Here is a 17,918-nt window from a genome sequence, read left to right on the forward strand (position 1 = left end):
CCCCTTGGCATTGACTCCTTGAGCCAGACCAGCTGTGAAGTACCACCCCGCCCTCTGTGCTTGTCTAGCTGTTTCCTCGTGGTGTAGTTTAGCTTGTTCCTCTATCTGCTATACCTCCTGTAAAGTAGGCACGAGATGAGATTCAGATTAACATTTCAGGAAAGATGCTGTGTACTTCACATTGAATCCCTCAGGAGGGTATCATGTCAGGCTGTTCACTTTTAGGATGCTGAATTTGATCGCTTGGTTGCTCTCACCGATATAAAGGTACATTTTTTCCCTTTGGACTTAGCAGGTGCTCTGCAGGGTAATGTTTTGGCATCAAAATGAACATCCTATTCCCTGACAACCTATCCACTGATATTTGCCTAGATCAGTTATTTCATGGGGTGTTTCAAAATTGTGATTTTTTTAATTTGTTTTTTTACCCAAATAGTTCAAAATGTGTGTGTATTTGTGTGTGTGAGTGTGTGTGTGTGTGTGTGTGTGTGTGTGTGTAGATATTGATGGGTAAGGCATCGATGGGTAAGGCATCGATTTTTTTTTTCTTTTTTTCTTTTTCCATATAGTGGAGGTCATTTTTACTTTCTCTTCTCATTTTTTTTCCCCAGCAGGTGGTAGTGGTTTTTTTCTTTATTTAAGATCTTTTTTTATATTTTAGGGAGACTGACCCTTTCTCTATGATATAATGTGCTGATGTATTTTATCATCAGAATTTCAATTCATTCATTTATAATCAACGTGGACTCGTGTCTGGTGTTAGCTCTGCCATATTTTACTGTCTTTATTGTGAGTATATTTAGTGTAACTTTGTATAATTATACTTTATAATTTTTGTCTTTATACTATGTAGTCTTATTTTTAAAGTATTTTAGAATATTTCTTTTGGTAATTATATATTTGGATTTGTATCCCAGTAGTTGCCTTTTTACTCTTTGCAAGATTGTTTTGGTTGTTTGGGATCCGTTGGAATTCCATATGAATTTTTGGATGTGCTTTTCTATTTCTGCAAAAATGCTGTGGGATTTTCGATAGGCATTGCATTGAATCAATAGATTGCTTTGGATACTGTTGACGTCTTAATATTCAGTCTTCTTGATCTGTGAACAAGGAATTTCCATTTATTTGTGTTTTGTAAAATTTCTTTCAGCAACATTTTATAGTGTTCAGAGTACAAGTCTTTGCCTCCTTGGTTAAGTTTATTCCTAAGTATTTTGTTCTTTTTGATGCTATTAGAAATGGAATTATTTTCTTAATTTCCTTTTCAGATTTTTCATTTTTAGCATATAGAGACACAGCGGATTTTTGTGTGTTGATTTTGTATCCTGCAACTTTTCTGAATTCATTTATTAGCTCTAACCATTTTTGTATGTGGAATCTTTAGGGTTTTATACATGTAAGATCATGTCATCTGTGAACAGAGATAGTTTTACTTCTTCCTTTCCACTTTGGATACCTTTTGTTTCTTTTTTCTTGCCTGATTGCTCTGGCTAGAACGTCCAGTCCTATGTTGAATAGAAGTGGTGAAAACAGGCATCCTTATATTGTTCTTGATCTTAGGAGAAGAGATTTCGATCTTTCGGTATGAGCTATGGGGTTTTCGTTTATGGCCTTTACCATATTAAGGAAATTTCCTACTCTTCCTACTTGGTTGGGTATTTTTTTTATCATGAAAGGGTGTTGAATTTTGTCAGATGATTTTTCCGCATTAATTAAGATTGACTATGTGGGTTTTCCCTTCTTTCTGTTAATGTGGTATATTACACTGATTGATTTCTATACGTTGAACCATCTTTGCTTTCTGGGAATAAATCCCACTTGGTCATGGTCTATGATCCTTTTAATGTGCTGTTGAAGTAGTTTGCTAGTATTTGTTGAGGATTGTTGTATCAGTGTCCATAAGGGATATTGGTCTGTAGTTTCTTTTCTTACCATGTCTTTGGCTTTGGCCCAGCTGTTGTTTATGGTTGACTTTTGACATGCATTGGTAAACTAGAAGAGTGACCACCATGAAAACCTGACACTTCAGCAAGGAAGAGGACAGAAAAGCATTCCTCAGACTCATAAACCGAGCCATCATCCTTCAGCTCATCTTAAATTTTTCTTTTGATGTGGTTACCAAAAATGTGAAAATTAAAATCAGTGTGGCTAAAAGGGTCATGTAAAATATATGAGAAATTCTAGACTCATTCCAGCCATCTGAAAGCAAAGGCAGAATACTGTAAAAGACATGGAGTTGGAGACGTGTTCAACACCATGAGTGTGAAACTGGGCAACAGGGAAGCTATTATTCAGATTTCCAGATTGCCCTACGTTTCTATCAGAGGGCGTTCCTGTGGTAAAGCAGTGACTGAAGACGGTGGTGAGGGGTCCAGGCCAGCGCTCTCTAATACAAGTATAGTGCGAGCCAAGGATTTAGTGTTTCTAAGAAGCCACGTTTTAAAAAGTAAACAGGTGATAAATTTTATTTAACCCAATGTATCCAGAATATTATCATTTTAACAAGTGGTTGAGGTAAAAGTCATAAATGTGACATTTAACGTATTTTTTGGTACTCAGTCTTCACAACCTGGTATGCTTTCCGCTTACAGCACGTACCAACTTGGACTTGCCGCACCGCACGAGCTCAGGAGCCGCACGTGCCTACCTGTTTGCGGCAGCAGAAACCTAAGCAGCGGGGTCTCGCTTGTCCAGTTCTGTTCCTCTGTTTACTTTCCCAAAGCTTCCCAGATGAAGTGGATCGCTTTCCTGCCCTCTGTTCTTGAGTGATCCAACCGCAAGACAGTTCCTGTAAGAAGGTGTAAATCCTGAAGCCTTTAGTTTGTGCGATGACACGGTCTTTAGAAATAGCAGACTTCGGGCAGACTGTCAAGAAACAAGCCCTTGGCAAGCGGTCTTGGCCTCTGAAGGGGAAGGAGGGCCGTGGCTGAGTCGTTTGTGGCAGATGAGGGCCGGGGGGGATTTGTGGAGGGTCTTAGGCCCGTGGGAGCCAGCGGGGGCAGGGGGAGAGTTTGTGAGCAGCTGGTAGACGGGAGAGAGAACGTCAGGGAGTCTGGGGACAAAAGTCGATGGGCAGAGAGGCTGGCCTTTCTTTCCTTCTCTCTTGCCCGCGTGTGAGCGCGAATGAGAGCTCTGTGGGGTGGTGAGTTGGGTCGCACGTCACCAGCTGCTCACACAGGCCGTGGTCTCGTTCTGTGTGACCCTCTCATCTCCCTTGTATTCTTTCCAGTCCCCGCAAAGCAGCCATTTAATGTAGCTAACGTGCCTCTCAGGATGCTCGCCCTTAAAGTGTGTGTGTGTGTGTGTGTTTTAAACTTACACAGATGTACTCCGCCCACTTTCTGCCCTTCTCCCTGCCTTCTCTCACTCATGCTGTCTTCTGAGTTTCTCCCCTTTGACGCATTTTCCCCGGGTCTCGCTTGGCCCTTCTTGAGCGCCTGGTGCGTGCCAGGTAGGGTGCTGGGTGCGTCACAGGCACTGTTCCCTTAAAGTCTCATGGTGAGCCTGCGAGGATGGTGGCGTTTTCCTCATTTTGTGCAGGAACCAACTCAGAGCAGTTGGGGAACCTGCCCACCATCACACAGCCAAGCAGTCTGGACTCACACTTCCGTGTTCTGATTCCAAAATCCACACTCTTTCCGTTACTCCTAAACACTTCTTATGCTTTAGAAAAAAATGTACACATCCTTCTCTTAATGAAGAAATGATGCAAATTACTTTGGCTCTCTCTTGGGACGCAGATAGTCTAGCTGTTTGCAGATTTGGTGATGACACCAGCTAACACGCGTTCGGGGCTTATGGGAGGCAGTGGAGAGCAGTGGTTAGGTTCCCAGCTCCGCCCCGAAGCCCCTCCGTATCTGTGGACTTTGGGCGGGCTGTCAGCCCCTGCCGGGGGGAGAAGCCAGATGCTCTGTGCCAGAACGAGTGGATGCTAAGAAACAGGTGGCGTGCTTCCCACGCATTCATTCATTTGGCAAATATTCGAAGGGCCTGCCGTGGGCAGCTGGGGAGATGGGAGAGGACAGGGCACTGAGGGTCCCCGCCCTGCCCTCAGGGAGCTTACCTTCCAGTGTGGCAAGTAAGAGGGCTGACACGACAGGAAGGACGGGGACCCCCAGCTCGAGGAGGAAACAGTCACGGTAACTGCGGCGCACTGCTGTCGGCCTTCTGTGTGTTTGTGCTCGCTTCCCACTCTGCCCCACTCTCTAGGGCAAGCTTCCGTTCTTAACAGCTTTATTGAGGCCCAGTTTACCTACTCTAAAATTCACCCGTTTTAAGTCCACGATGCAATGATGTTTAGGAAATTTATCGAGTTGTGCCACCATCCCCCCATCCGGTCGTAGAACATTCCCATCGCTCTATAAAGCTCATCCTCAGGAAGAGCAAGACATTTTGTCCTGTTGGTTAGTGAGGGGAGGCTGTCTTTTGTGTGGAAGGGGCCCCGGCCTCAGGCCAGGAGAACCAGGACCTCGTCCTGGCTCGGCCACTGTGCCCCCAGGTGCGGCCCTTCCCCGCGGAGCCTCAGTTACCTCACCTACGAGGTAGAGGGCCGTGTTACCAAGTCCCCGATACTTGTAAGATCTTAGGATTTTATTTAAGGAAGAGCTGAGTACTTGTGGTAGTCAAGAAGGCATTAGAGAAGAGATTTACAGTGTAAGAGGAAAGGAGATGTGGATGGGAGAATTACCAGAGGGCATTCAGGGTGCGGTGTACTGGGAATTAGGAGCTCATCTTTTTCTCTCACCACTTTGCCTGGGACATTAGGAGGAACCCTCCAGTGTCACTACATTCCTTAGATTTCCAAAACTATTTGAAAGTATCATGTACAGCCGTTCAGCTCCTTGCTTCTTATAAGTGGTTGATTGGGCATGTGCAAGGCAGGTACTTTGCATATCTCTATAAACAGTTCACCGCATGGACCATCAGTGCTCTCTTTACTACTGGGAACAGACTCATTAGCATCTTTAAATCTAGTCAGGTGAGAGAAAATTCCAGAATCCTAAGAACCAATTCAGAAAACTTATCCTTAAAATTCTGTTCCTCTAGAGTCGCTCTCGGTACCAAAATCTGTATTGTTTCTCTGGAGAACCAGAACCGATGTGGTTCACACAGTCATGGCGGCCGACATGTCCATCCCCAAGATCTGTCATCTCCAGGCTGGAGAACAAGGGAAGCCGGTGGTGTAATTCGATCCAAGTCCGAAGGCCTGAGAAAGGGGGAAAGGTAGGCTGAGGGTGTAAGTCCCAGTCTGAGTCCAAAGGCCCAAGCTGATGTCCAAGGGCAGGAGAGGACGGATGTCTCAGCTCAAAGAAGGAAAAAAAGTGAATTTACTCTTCCTCCACCTTTTTGTTCTATTCTGGCCTCAATGGATTGGATCGTGCCCGCCCACATTGGGGAGGGTCACCTGCTTTATTCAGCCCAAGGATTCAAATGCTCATCTCTTCCGGAAGTACCCTCAGACACACCCAGAGATAACGTTTTCCCAGCTATCTGGGCATCTTTTAGCCGGTCACGTTAACACATAAAATGAACTATCACATAGGGGCAGCCTCTTAAGCGTCTTCAAATCCAGGCCAAGGATTTGAGGCAGCTGACTGTCATGGGGACGCCACTGAAACTTTTGGTGATTGCTTTCATATAGTAGTGAATGACCCAAGATGGTCACCTGGAACGAGGCCCAAGCTCGACCCCTGTCATCCCCATGCGTGAATCTGATCCAGCTAGTCTTTTGTTCCTTTATGTATAGATAATACCAGCCTCACTGGGTTTAAGACAGTTGACAGGTACGTGTGAAGCACATAATCGTGTTTGGTGCCAAGTACTTGATGTTTTAAAATTATAAAAGCTATTTTATGAATATCAATTAGGCGGCAACGTTTTGAGTGAATTGCAGGGGAGCCAGTAGTTCAGTGTTTTTCAAAATATCGTTCCTGGATCAACTGTGTCAGAGCCGCGTAGAATACATCGTTAAGCAGGTAGATCCCAGATCCACACCGGCTGAATCTGGACGTTGGAATTTAACGTATTTCCAGGTGCTTCTTACGCGCGTTTAGGTCTGAGAATCCCGGGACTGATGAGCCCGCGGTAAATGTTAGCTGTTGTTTTGTTATTTTTTGCTGCAGCTGCTGCAAATTGTTACCGTTACAGCCTGGAGGAACCCTAACCCAGCTTGGGGAGGGGTCGTCAAAGGCTTCCTTTAATGCATTTAGGTCTGAGAATCCCGGGACTGATGAGCCCGTGGTAAATGTTAGCTGCTGTTTTGTTATTTTTTGCTGCAGCTGCTGCAAATTTTACCGTTACAGCCTGGAGGAACCCTAACCCAGCTTGGGGAGGGGTCGTCAAAGGCTTCCTTTTGAACTGTCTGTGCACCGGAGTGGGCTTGGGGTGAACCTGTAGGTTGTGGCCAGGTCAAGAAAAAAGTTATCCATTTAGAACAAGAGCACAGAAATACGGGAGGTCATGGCTTTTGTGGGGAATTGTAAGTAGCTCAGAATGTGAGCGAAATGAAAAGCATGATGAGAGACTAGTAGGAGGTGATGTTGAATGTTATGTTGGCGAAGACGGAAAGGCCGTTTGAGGCACGAGTGACATGAGGTCGGATTGGCATTGTAGAAGGATTGCTCTGGACTGGAGGGGGTCAAAGGGAGGCTGCTGAGATCACGCAGGAGAGCAGTTATGAAGGCCTGAAGTCAGACTTGGATGGTGGAGAGGGTGGGGCTGAGCACTTGAAGGGCTGGGAGAGGCAGGGCTTGCTGAGGGGCCTGGGCTGTGCATAGATGCGAGTCAGCGTGACTTCCAGATTTCTCGTAGGGTCCCTGGGTTGGAGGGGACCACCACTCACCCAGGTAAGGAGAAGGAGAGGAGAAGAAGCAGGTGTGTGGGGGAAAGAAGCTCTTGGTTTTAGGTATATTACGTTGGAAATGGGACATCCAAATGGAGATATTTTATAAATATTGGACCATGGGACTGGTATTAAGGGAAGAGACCTCAACTAGAGAGGGAAGTCTGGAAGCCACCGGTTCCTAGTGGAGGATTAAGCTAAGGGTGTGCCTACAATTTATCGGGAGGTCTTAGAATGAGAGAGATCTGAGAACGACACCTCGAGAAGCAGACAGAAGGAAAAACAGCAAGAGGGAGAGAACACGCTCTGGAAAACCAAAGAGAGACAGGCTCCAGTGAGAAGAGTTTCAGAAAGTTACTCACTATGTCAAATGCCACATAGAGGTCGTTTAATTTAAAGAGTAGAAATTCTCTGTGCCATTGTCATCTGGCGAGAGCAGTCTCAGTATCAGATGGCAGAGGCAGAAATCAGATTTCAGCGACTTTATAGTTGAAGGAGAGAGTAAGTAGAGACCATGGATGCAGACTGCGCTTATGACTGGGAAGAAAAGAAATTCTTTATCTATATAACTTTTCCATTAAAGGAATGGAAGTATATTAAAGACCAACAATTTAAAAAACCCGAGCACACATAGCCTATGGAATGGACACAGAAAAAGAACGTCTCCTAGGGGACTTGGTCCCGGACTGTCAGCCTTTAAAACGATGGGGCGTCTTCCTCTTTTTATCCGCCGTTCAGGGGCACGTGGCCGGGTAGCAGGCAGCTGGGCAGGAGAGCTTTATTGATCGGATGGTGGATGGAGATACAAGCCCAGCCTTTTTACGTTTATTTCTTTCTAGTTTCAGATGGAGTTAAAAGGAAGGGAATTAAACAGAATCATGTTAAAATATTGATACGTACCAAGAACGATACTTTTAGTTTTCAAATAGCCTGTCATTTTCCCCAGTTTGCTAGGATGATGCTTTTTCTCTTTTAATGTGCTTTCCCTTCCCTTCCTTATAATTCTAGCAGAGTAGTTAAATATTTTAGTATCTTACAGAGCTTGGCAATGGGTTAGGATTTTAAAATCTGAGTGTTGTTACCAGATAATGAGAACATAGGATCCTAGCGGGAATGTTTCACCACGGCCCTGAGCCCCTGTGCCGTTTGACAGCTTCCTCTTAGTCAAAAAACAAGACAAAACAAAACAAGAAACCCCAAAAAACAAAACAAAACAAAAAAAACAGTGATGGGAAGAGTGGGATGCAGGAAACAGGGGTGCTCTATACCGCACCTCGCCCTTGCCTTCAACAGTGTGGGGAGAGAGCTACCTAGGGTATTAGACACTGAGTTTGGCGTCCTCTCCTCCTTAGGCCTGGGAAGTGTGCTCTGAGGGCAGCCCCAGTAGCCGAAGGGCCGGGGCCACAGCTTCAGAAGGCAGGTCAGGCGCTCTCAGCCAAGTGGTTTCTGAAAACGGGCAACGTTAATAGACGTTTAATGTTCGCCTTCCTCAGCAGCTGCTACAAAGCGCTGTCCTCTTTGCAGAGAGCTTGTGTTTGGTGCTTTCTTCCTTGGTTGCTGCCCCGAATGCTTTACCCTGATTTCCTATTCTCTCTTCATTTCCCCTCCCAGTTCTTTCTCTAAAGCATTTTCAGGTTCCTGGGGATTTTGAACTCATACAGTTTACAGTAGTTGCTCTCGCAGGACTATATTTTAAAGGGTAAAACGTGAACAGCAAAGCGAGAAAGCTGCTGTCTGTGGTGGAAAAGACAAGCGGTAGAGGGATGGGGGTCTTCAGCTGTTTGCATGTGCCCGGTCATGTTTGCCTGCCCTGCCCAACTGGTGGTGGCCTCCCAGGTGCAGTTTACTTGGGCAACTTTTTGATTCCCACCTGCCTTTAAGTGACATACACATCAACTACTTAGCAAAGTGGCTGGTTCATTATAAGTGACAAATTCATGCTGTTATTCAGCAAACACTGTGCATGACCTGTGGGCCAAACCCTGTTTAAGGCACTAAAAATACAAAAATAAGACACAGGAGTTCCTGCCCTCAAGGGTAGCTGGTAGGGGAGAGACGGGCATGTAATCAAGACAGTGGACAGGTGGAATTTGAGTTGTGTGCGTTATTCCTCGTAACTGTGTGTTATAGGAACGAGTGGGGCGGAGCCTTAGCTGATTCTCTGTGGGCCTGGCGCGGGACGTGTGTAGGAGCCAGGAAGGTTCTACAGGACACGTGGCAGTTGGGTTGAGTTTTAGACGATGAGTGAAATCCACCAGGTGGAGGAGAAGAGGTGGACGGATGAACAAACACGAAGGATGGACAAGAACGACGAGTAGTGCAGGCGATGCAGGTGCTCTGACACGGAGCCCGGGCGGTGGGTCTGGGGGGAGGGGCGAGGTGGGGAGGGCAGTGGTGGCCGGACCAGGCAGCCTTTATCCTCTAGTCCAGTGGGCGTGGTGCTGTGTTGTGAGCCTCAGTGAACTGGAGGGCTTTATGAAGGGAGGCTGTGTGAGCAGATTTCTATTTTAGGAAGACGTTGGGAAGGAAGGTGGATGCGATTGGGCGGGCGTCTGATGCCCCTGGTGCCTCGCTCCACTCCCCTTCCCCGCTCCTCCGAAGTGCAGGGTTTCACACCCTACTGGTGAAGGATGGGAGCCACTGGGTCAGTGCGTCTCCTGGTCCCTCCTGGGTGGAGGACAGTCCAGAGAGGCAACCTACGCATGCCTGACGAGTGGGAGGGGCCCGGCTGCCCAGCCAGGTGACCTCAGGAACTCATCCTTGTACTGGCTTTGCTCCGCCCACCTCCCTCCAGGCTCCCGTGAGCACCTCCCAAAGCCGCTTCCCGCTCAACAGGTGTCAGTCAAGCCTCTATCAGGGGGAAAGTGGGGGGATACCCAGGCTGGGACAACAGGTCCCAGTGAGGAAGCCCGTGCAGTAGCTCAGGTGAAGGTGATAAAGGATCCGCTCAAAACGTTAACCTCCAGGCCATGAACAGGGGAGGGAGTGGGGAAGGTTGTAGGGGGGAGAATGGAAAGGTCTCAAAGGCCCATCCAAGTGCGGTTGGGGGAGGGGGAGGGGTTCTGCTGACGGGGACGCTGGTGGTGTTATCAGTTTCAGTTGAGAAATAAAGCTGCAAGGGTGGGGTGTACAGGGGAGACCACAGGTTTTACTTTGCACGTAAGAATTTAAGAGGCCACCGTGGGAAACGCAGGCAGAGGTGGTCAGTGGGAAGTTGGATCCGAGAGCCTAGGGCTCAGGAAAGAGGTCTGCGCTGGGCAGTTTGTGAATGATGAACAGTCGAGCAGTGGAGGGCACCCACTTAGCGTCTAATCGCCTCAGGCGTGGCTCTCTCCCCACACTGGCGGAGGGAAGGGCGAGGCGCAGTGCAGGGCGCCCCTGTTTCCCGCATCCCACTCTTCCCATCACTGTTCCGTCACCTTTTTTTTTTTTTTTTAAAACTAAGAGGACATTCATTCATTAAAAGTCATATTATCATAGTCTTATTTTTAAACTTGGTCTTCCTAAAAAGAGAACTCAGGATAAAGTAAAAAAACCCTTTATCATGTGGGAGGGTAGCGCGGGGAGGAGAGGTGGGCAGGTAGGCGCGGCCCCGGGTGAGGTCCTTGGATTTTACTCCAGGTGTGCTGGGGAGTCATTGGACATGGGCTGGGGGTTGAGGAGACCCGCCTGCGGCTGGGGGCAAGTTTATTGGTTACCAGTGTAACTTAGTCCTTCTTTTGGGCTAACTTCTACTCATCCTTCAAGTTTCGTCTTAGGCCAATGAATCCTTGAATTCACGATCAACAGGAGGACTTCCCTTCACTCCCAGTCGGGGCTGAGTGGTCCTCTTGTGATCTCCCAGCAATTCAGAGAGACCTCTGTTATCTTGAGCGTAGCACCGTGGGGTGAGATGTTTGCACACCTGCCCCCTCAAACATGTCAGCTCCTTCAGGACAAGAACTCAGGCTTATTTCATCTTTGTATCGTCAGCGTCTGACATGTAACAGGCGGAAAATCACTCGTTGTTGAAAAGAACTGAGGGAACTAGAAGGTATGGCTGGGGCAAGAGACACTTCAGGAGACTCAGAGGGGGCTGCTGGGGAGGAAGAGGCCATCGATAAAGTAAGACCGTTGAGGACTTCGCTGGTGGCACAGTGGTTAAGAATCCGCCTGCCGATGCAGGGAACATGGATTTGAGCCCTGGTCTGGGAAGATCCCACATGCTGCGGAGCAGCTAAGCTCGTGCGCCACAACTACTGAGCCCACGCTCTAGAGCCTGCGAGCCACAACTAGTGAAGCCCGTGTGCCTCAACTACTGAAGCCTGCATGCCTAGAGCCCATACTCTGCAACGAAGAGTAGCCCCTGCTCGCCGCAACTAGAGAAATCCTGTGTGCAGCAACGAAGACCCAACACAGCCCAAAATAAATGAATTAATTAATTAAAAATAAATAAATAAAACCATTGAAAGCAATGTGTATGTATGGTAGAAACTGAAGGCTGCGAAGACAAACAGGGCTCAGGAGGCAGGGAGGCTGTGGGTTGCACAGGGTGACCATGGTGGGCTTCCTGGAGGAGGTGGCATGGGAGCCAAGATGGGCAGGGGAACGGAGTTAGCCATGGAGTAGAAAGGCTCTTGGGCAGAGCTGCCTGGGAACTTCCTGGAGGAGAATGGACAGGAGCAGGCTTGGGTCCGCCCTTTTTGGTCCACTTGCAACACAGCTCCAGAGAGATCCTTTCATTTTATTTCTTTTTATTTTTTGGCCATGCCATGTGGCTTGCAGGATCTTAGTTCCCTGACCAGTGATTGAACCCGTGCCCCCTGCAGTGGAAGCGCGGAGTCCTAACCACTGGACCGCCAGGGAAGTCCCTGGAGAGATCCTTTTAAACCGTCAGCGTCACGAGCGAGGACAGGGGCGTCCTGTGTGATGTCACTCAAGGGCCTGGTGCATGGTGGGCGCTCAGTGACGGGTCAAATGCAAGACTGATGCCGGGAGTCCAGGAAGATTTGGAAAGGAGAGGGATTACAATGCAAAAGGCAACAGAGTCACTTAAGAAAATAGGCCCCGGGGACCTTTGACTTTGGGAAGCTCTCCACAGGGACAGGTCACTACAGAGAAGAAACCTTTTGGATACAAGGTGAGTGCTCTGCGTGGCTGTACAATTAATCCATGCTCATCCTCCCCCCGGCCAATTTATGTGCTCATGAAAGGCCATCTCTTCTGGCTCTGCCTCTTGATTTGAGTTCAGATGGGCCATGTTAAAAGCTATAAAGAATTTTTTATTTATTTGGATTGTCTATTTTCATCATCTGTTTATGGCCTCAAAGGTTGCCCTGCAGGATGTTCAGTTGTTCAGCAGAATGTTTTCCTAGTGGGTTTGGGAAGAGGATGAGAATAAGCTATTGAAAGGGTTATCCTAGAGTCTGTCCAGGGCTCCGATGCAGCCGGTGCAGACATCCCCGCTCGATGGCGAGCTTCACGTCCAAAATCAAATACAGTCGTTCATCCTCGGAACACAGACCCTTTGTGTCTATTTCTTCCTAGGTAGACACCTCGTGGTTAACACAGACAGGAAAATGAATGTGGGTCAGGTAGTCAAATATCCTTTTGTAAATAGGAATAGGGTGAAAGCCCTTTACACGAGGATTCTAGCATCTGGCATTCACTCTGTAGATTCAGTTTAGAATTAGCTGTCTGCCGTGGGGACTTAACATTGTACGTGTGAGAGGAGACTCTTACTCCTGGAAAAGGGAGGGTCAGTCACCGGAAATCAGTCACCAGAAAGCCAACGACAAGGTTACAAGTGTCGTCTGGGGCGTGCGGGCTCCAAGGGAAGGCTTTAAGGTCTGGGATTCACTTCTGGTGGTAAAGTACAGCATTTTGACAGAGAAAGCCTGCTTTTAGCCTCATCAAATATTTTTGTTCTTGACTTCTTTCCAGCTCGCCCATAGGATGGGAGTACCTTCAAAGATAAGCATTGATGGGCTTCCCTGGTGGCGCAGTGGTTGGGAGTCTGCCTGCCGATGTAGGGGACGCGGGTTCGTGCCCCGGTCCGGGAAGATCCCACATGCCGCGAAGCGGCTGGGCCCGTGAGCCATGGCTGCTGAGCCTGCGCGCCTGGAGCCTGTGCTCCGCAACGGGAGAGGCCACAACAGTGAGAGGCCCGCGTACCGCAAAAAAAAAAAGATAAGCATTGGTGGGGCTTCCCTGGTGGTGCAGTGGTTAAGAACCCGCCTGCCAATGCAGGGGACACGGGGTCGAGCCCTGGTCCAGGAAGATCCCACATGCCACGGAGCAACTAAGCCCATGCACCACAACTGCTGAGCCTGCTCTCTAGAGCCAGTGAGTCACAACTCCTGAAGCCCGCGTGCCTAGAGTCCGTGCTCCGCAACAAGAGAAGCCACCACAATGAGAAGCCTGCGCACCGCAACGAAGAGTAGCCCCTGCTCGCTGCAACTAGAGAAAGCCCGCAACAGCAACGAAGACCCAGTGCAGCCAAAAATTAAATAAATAAATGAGTTAATTAATTTATTTATGAAAAGATAGGCATTGGCCCACAGAGGGAAGCGGGGGTCTCAGATGGAGACAGCTAAAACATGTGCTCGCCAGGAGGGAGATGTGCTGTATTCAGCAAAAGCAAAACGGGGTTTGTTAGATAGCCTCCGCTAGCTTTTGCAGTTATACAGCTATACTGGAGGGGAAAAATATATTAGGCGTCCACATCAGTGAAATTCAATTTCCAAACATATGAAGTCCAATTTCCTGATGGAAGATGAGGCCATATCTAGGGGATGGTTCTGCTTTGCTCAGGACCGGAGGGATCACAGTCCTGAATTTCCCTCCGTAGACCCTGGGACCTGGGGACCTTCCTGGCGACCCACGGTTCTCCTCATACTGGCTTTAGACTAGGATGCAATTTATCTAACTTGTATTCTTGCGTTCTCTGAAACAAACACACACACACACGTGCCATGGAGATTGGCTGCTAAAAAATTTTCAGACGTTCAGAAAATCTCAAAAAGTTGGCAAGTGCAGCAGAGGACGGTCTCTTTCTGGGTGGTTCTCACAGCCTCCTTCCCGCGAACCTCCGACTTTCCGTGGTACCTCCTTCCTCCAGGTGATGGCCGGCCTTCCCTGTTCACACCACCGGAAAGGGCTTCCCCTCCCGTGGCCTCCCTGTTGCCACCTCCAGTGGCCAATTCTCTTTGCCCCCCTTATCTGGTCTTCTAGGGACCTTGGACGTGTTTGGTTGTCTCTCCTTCGTGGAACTTTTCTTCCCGTCAGCTCTCATCAGCTCCTTGGCCCCTGTGTGTGACGGTGACCCTTGCTGCCACGTCCCAGCAGGTGTGCGCAGCCCTGGTTCTCCCTTCCCTGGCTTCTGACTTAGAGTCTAACGCCCGTGTCCTGGCACAGGGGACTGGGAAGGCATCTGGGATTATCATTTAATATGGGTTAGGCAGGCTGTGTTCCATAGTGTAACCCAAAGTGGGGTCTGGCAGCTCGCTGCTCAAAAGCCAATGAAGAGGCAAGGTTGGTGGAAAGGAAGGTTTGCTTTGTTTCGGTTGCTGGCAACCAGAGCGGGGAGGGCAGACTCCTGTCCAAAGGCCGACTCCCCCCACCGACAACCAGCGGAGAAGAGCTTTTATAGACGGAGGGAGGGGCTACCTGCAGAAAACAGCACAGTCGGCTCTGACCGTCATCTTGAAATTGGTCACTGGTGGTCTGATCGGCGTCATCTTGATTGTTTTAAGTACCGTTAGTCTGCAGTTCCAGGGTCGGTTTGTGCCCATGTCCTTGAAGCCAGTTCTTGGAATTGTGGCAGCTTCTATCATGGCTCCAGTCTGGTCATCACGTAGTTAACTTCTTCCACCTGGTGAGGGTTTCTGTATCTACAAGACAGCTCACAGGATAGGGCTCAGAATATTCCTTGAGGAGGAACTAAAGGTCCCTGACTTCGCTTACCGACTAAACTATTATTATTTTGTCTTGTTGGGCTGTTTTCCTTTGTTTCTGCATTTTCTCACTTCTCTGATTTAAACTTATTCTTTGCCTACAGTTTTTCCACAGACAAGAGGAAGGCTGAGGACATGGGGGGCAAGGACCACAGGGTCCTGCTCTGTTTCAGTAGGGTAGAGAGTTACTCAAAGGGGGGAGGGTTCAAAAAGAATCACAGTTGTCCATGTTGGACCTTGATCTAGTGAACTTTGGATCCCTGATGTTAATGCCCTAACTGGCAATGTCTGCTGAAACTAAGGTTTTGCTATCTATCAGATTTATAGGATACACTGAAATCTCTAAATGTTTTTGTTTTTAAAGAAAGCAAAACACGAATGAGCTAAGACTCAGAAGGGAGCAAAAGGCACAGAATGTCAAAAGAAAAGTAGACAGAAGGCAGTCACAGAGGCTAAAACGCCATTAAAGAATTTTCGATAACAGAACATAAGAAGAGTGAGTACATCAGGAAAGCCAAGAGCTGTTTCTTAGATGAAAGCAATCAAGCAGGCATACTTCCAGAATATCTGCTCAGGGGAGGAAAAGAACAAGCAAAATGAGAGGAGGGACATGGCAACACCCTCACCTCCTGCCCATGCAACGCCTCAACCCTGAACTAGTCTCCCCGCAGCCTCTCTGGTTCTCTGCCCCAACACCCCTACCACAGCCAGACTGCTCTTCTGAAAGTGTGCGTGGATCCTGTCCAGCCATGCGAAAAGTCCTCCAGCATCTTCCCGTTGCCCTTAGCAATCCATCCAGCCTTCCAGAGATACCCAAGAGGGACTTCACCTGTGCCTGTCTCTTGGCCTCCTTGCTCATCACCTGCCTGCCTTTCCTTCCTGCCCTTCTCTTTTTTTAATTTTTAAATTTCCTTTTGGCTGCCTCGGGTCTTCGTTGCTGCACGTGGGCTTTCTCTAGTTGCAGCGAGCGGGGGCTACTCTTCGTTGCGGTGCGCGGGCTTCTCATTGCGGTGGCCTCTCCTGTTGCAGAGCTCGGGCTCCAGGCGTGTGGGTGCACAGGCTTCAGTAGTTGCAGCACGCGGGCTCAGTATTTGTGGCGCACGGGCTCAGTTGCTCCGCGGCATGTGGGATCCTCCCGGAACAGGGCTCGAACCCGCGTCCCCTGCATTGGCAGGCGGATTCCCAGCCACTGTGCCACCAGGGAAGCCCTTCCTTTTGTCCTTTAACCTACCACGCACGTTCTGGCTTTGGAGCCTTGGCATTGCTGGCCCTTGGCCTTCACAGGCCTGCTTCCCACGAAACCCCAGCTCCTCTGAGCACTGTGTCCCAGGCAGCCACGTTCTCCTGTCCCCGTCACATGCCCTCGCTTTGTCATCTTCCTGTCACTGTCTGCTGTCAATTTGTTTACTTCGTCTATGGTTTCCCTCACTAGGATGGAAGCTCCATTAGAAAAGATCTCTGGGTATTTTCACGACTGTATCATCAGCACCTAAATCAACACCAGGCACAGTGATTTAATCCCTAAAATGTCAAGTCTCCCTGACAGAGTCCTTATTATGAATTGAGTTTATAAAGTTAAACACAGTATTTATTGAAGGAAGGAATGAATAAGTATGGAGGAGTTTTAAAAGATTATAAAATACAATAAATGCTAATAAATAGAAAAAATTTTAACTGGACAAAATGGAAAACTTGAATAGTCCAATAATTAAAAATTTTTTAAAAATTTGTTAGAGATTTATTTTCCCCAAACTTCAGAATAGAAATCTGTAGATCAACCTGACCTTTTAACATAGGTGTAAAATCCTACATAAGATACTAGCAAATTAAATTTAATAGCACATTTAAAGAATCATTTATTATGATCATGTAGGATTTACTACCGGAATACAAGAATAGCTACACTAATACTAACATATTAATAAATCAAATCAGTAACTTAAAAGGAAAAGTTCATTAGATGCTGAAGAGATTTGTGAAGTTCAAGGCTCTTGCCCTATTGAGATAAGAAAAAGCCTTAAAACACTAGAGATAAGAAGGTGCAAATTGGGGATAGAATATGTAGCTTTATTGAGCAACAGCTGACTTAAATGTGAAACCCTAGAAGTATTTCCATTAAAACCGTGGGTAAACCAAGGATGTCTGATATCGTTATTACTAATCACCATTTCCTGGAAGCTCTGGGCAATGCACTTAGATATCAAATGGAAATAAGATATGTAATTACCTAAAAGGAGGGGGAAAAAAGCACAGCCAAATATTGTTGACTACCTAAGAAAACCCCAATCAACTGAAGAAGCATTTCCTGATAAAGAATCAGCAAACTGTCTGGATGCAAGATAACTAATATCTAAAAATTGATAGCTTGCTTCTACACCAGCAAGCTGCTGCATTCTTTATCTGGTCTGAACCAAACTGTTTGTCTTAATTCAGAAATGGGACCAGAACCTTCTTCATTAAGAAACTATTGTAGTTTCCCATCGATGTGGTTCTCCCTCTTCCTCACTCTGGGAAGTCTACCGCACAGCACCTGCCCTCGGGGAAGTGCACGGGCTGAGGAAGCTGCCCCGCTTGAAACTGATCTTAAAGGTGAGAGTCACTTGGATAAAGCTGGGGTGTGCAGGGGCGGGTGAGGAGTGGGGTGAAGAACATACGGCACGGTGTTCTCGTGCTGTTTAAAGGGCGGCTTGACAAGAGAATTACTCAAGGGGTCAATATTACGTGGCGCGAGTTGAATAATTTAAAACCTTTAAGCTTTTCTTTTTGGAAAAGAAATTAAGAGTTAATTGGTCTCTGGAAGTGATGGATCGCATGAGTGGAACCGGACGGGAGAAGGGGGTGCAGGTATGTGGCAAAGGCATTGGGAGATTGTGGTGACTTTAAACTCCCTAACCTCTCCCGGCAGCGACATCCCAGATCAGAGGCTCAGCTTCCACGGAAAGAGCAACACACACGCTGGGTACAAAATTCTGTCAAAGGGTTTCTGCCAGGAGGGTCACCTTCTGGCCCAGTGGCTGCAGACACCTGTGAGCCTATGGCTGCTGCAGGCCTCAGGCCATGGTAACGCTTTGGCAAAATGAATGGAGGGCAGTGTAGTGTGTACACGTGTTGGGATCAGGTACTTTACTGTCTTCTCTTGGGAT

At 47.8% G+C, this 17,918-nt stretch overlaps 1 protein-coding gene across 4 annotated transcripts in view; it reads left to right on the forward strand.

Annotated features, from left to right (window-relative positions):
* The window catches only part of MTMR6 (myotubularin related protein 6), a 48,603-nt gene extending 31,229 nt beyond the window's left edge, over positions 1–17,374 (forward strand). Inside the window, exon 16 of one of the 4 annotated variants that reach the window (XM_024752046.1) lies at positions 17,209–17,374. In XM_024752046.1, coding sequence (XP_024607814.1) covers positions 17,209–17,248 — 40 coding nt within the window. In that variant the 3' untranslated portion in view covers positions 17,249–17,374. Of the gene's footprint in view, positions 1–5,046; positions 5,980–10,588; positions 11,063–17,208 lie in introns of those variants that run through there. The other 3 variants (XM_024752188.1, XM_024751867.1, XM_024751999.1) reach the window with 3 other exon arrangements.
* Positions 17,375–17,918: the final 544 nt, after the last annotated feature.

The sequence above is a fragment of the Neophocaena asiaeorientalis genome, unplaced genomic scaffold (assembly GCF_003031525.2).
Source record: "Neophocaena asiaeorientalis asiaeorientalis breed wild unplaced genomic scaffold, Neophocaena_asiaeorientalis_V1.1 scaffold443, whole genome shotgun sequence".
In the NCBI taxonomy this organism is placed as follows: Eukaryota; Metazoa; Chordata; class Mammalia; order Artiodactyla; family Phocoenidae; genus Neophocaena; species Neophocaena asiaeorientalis.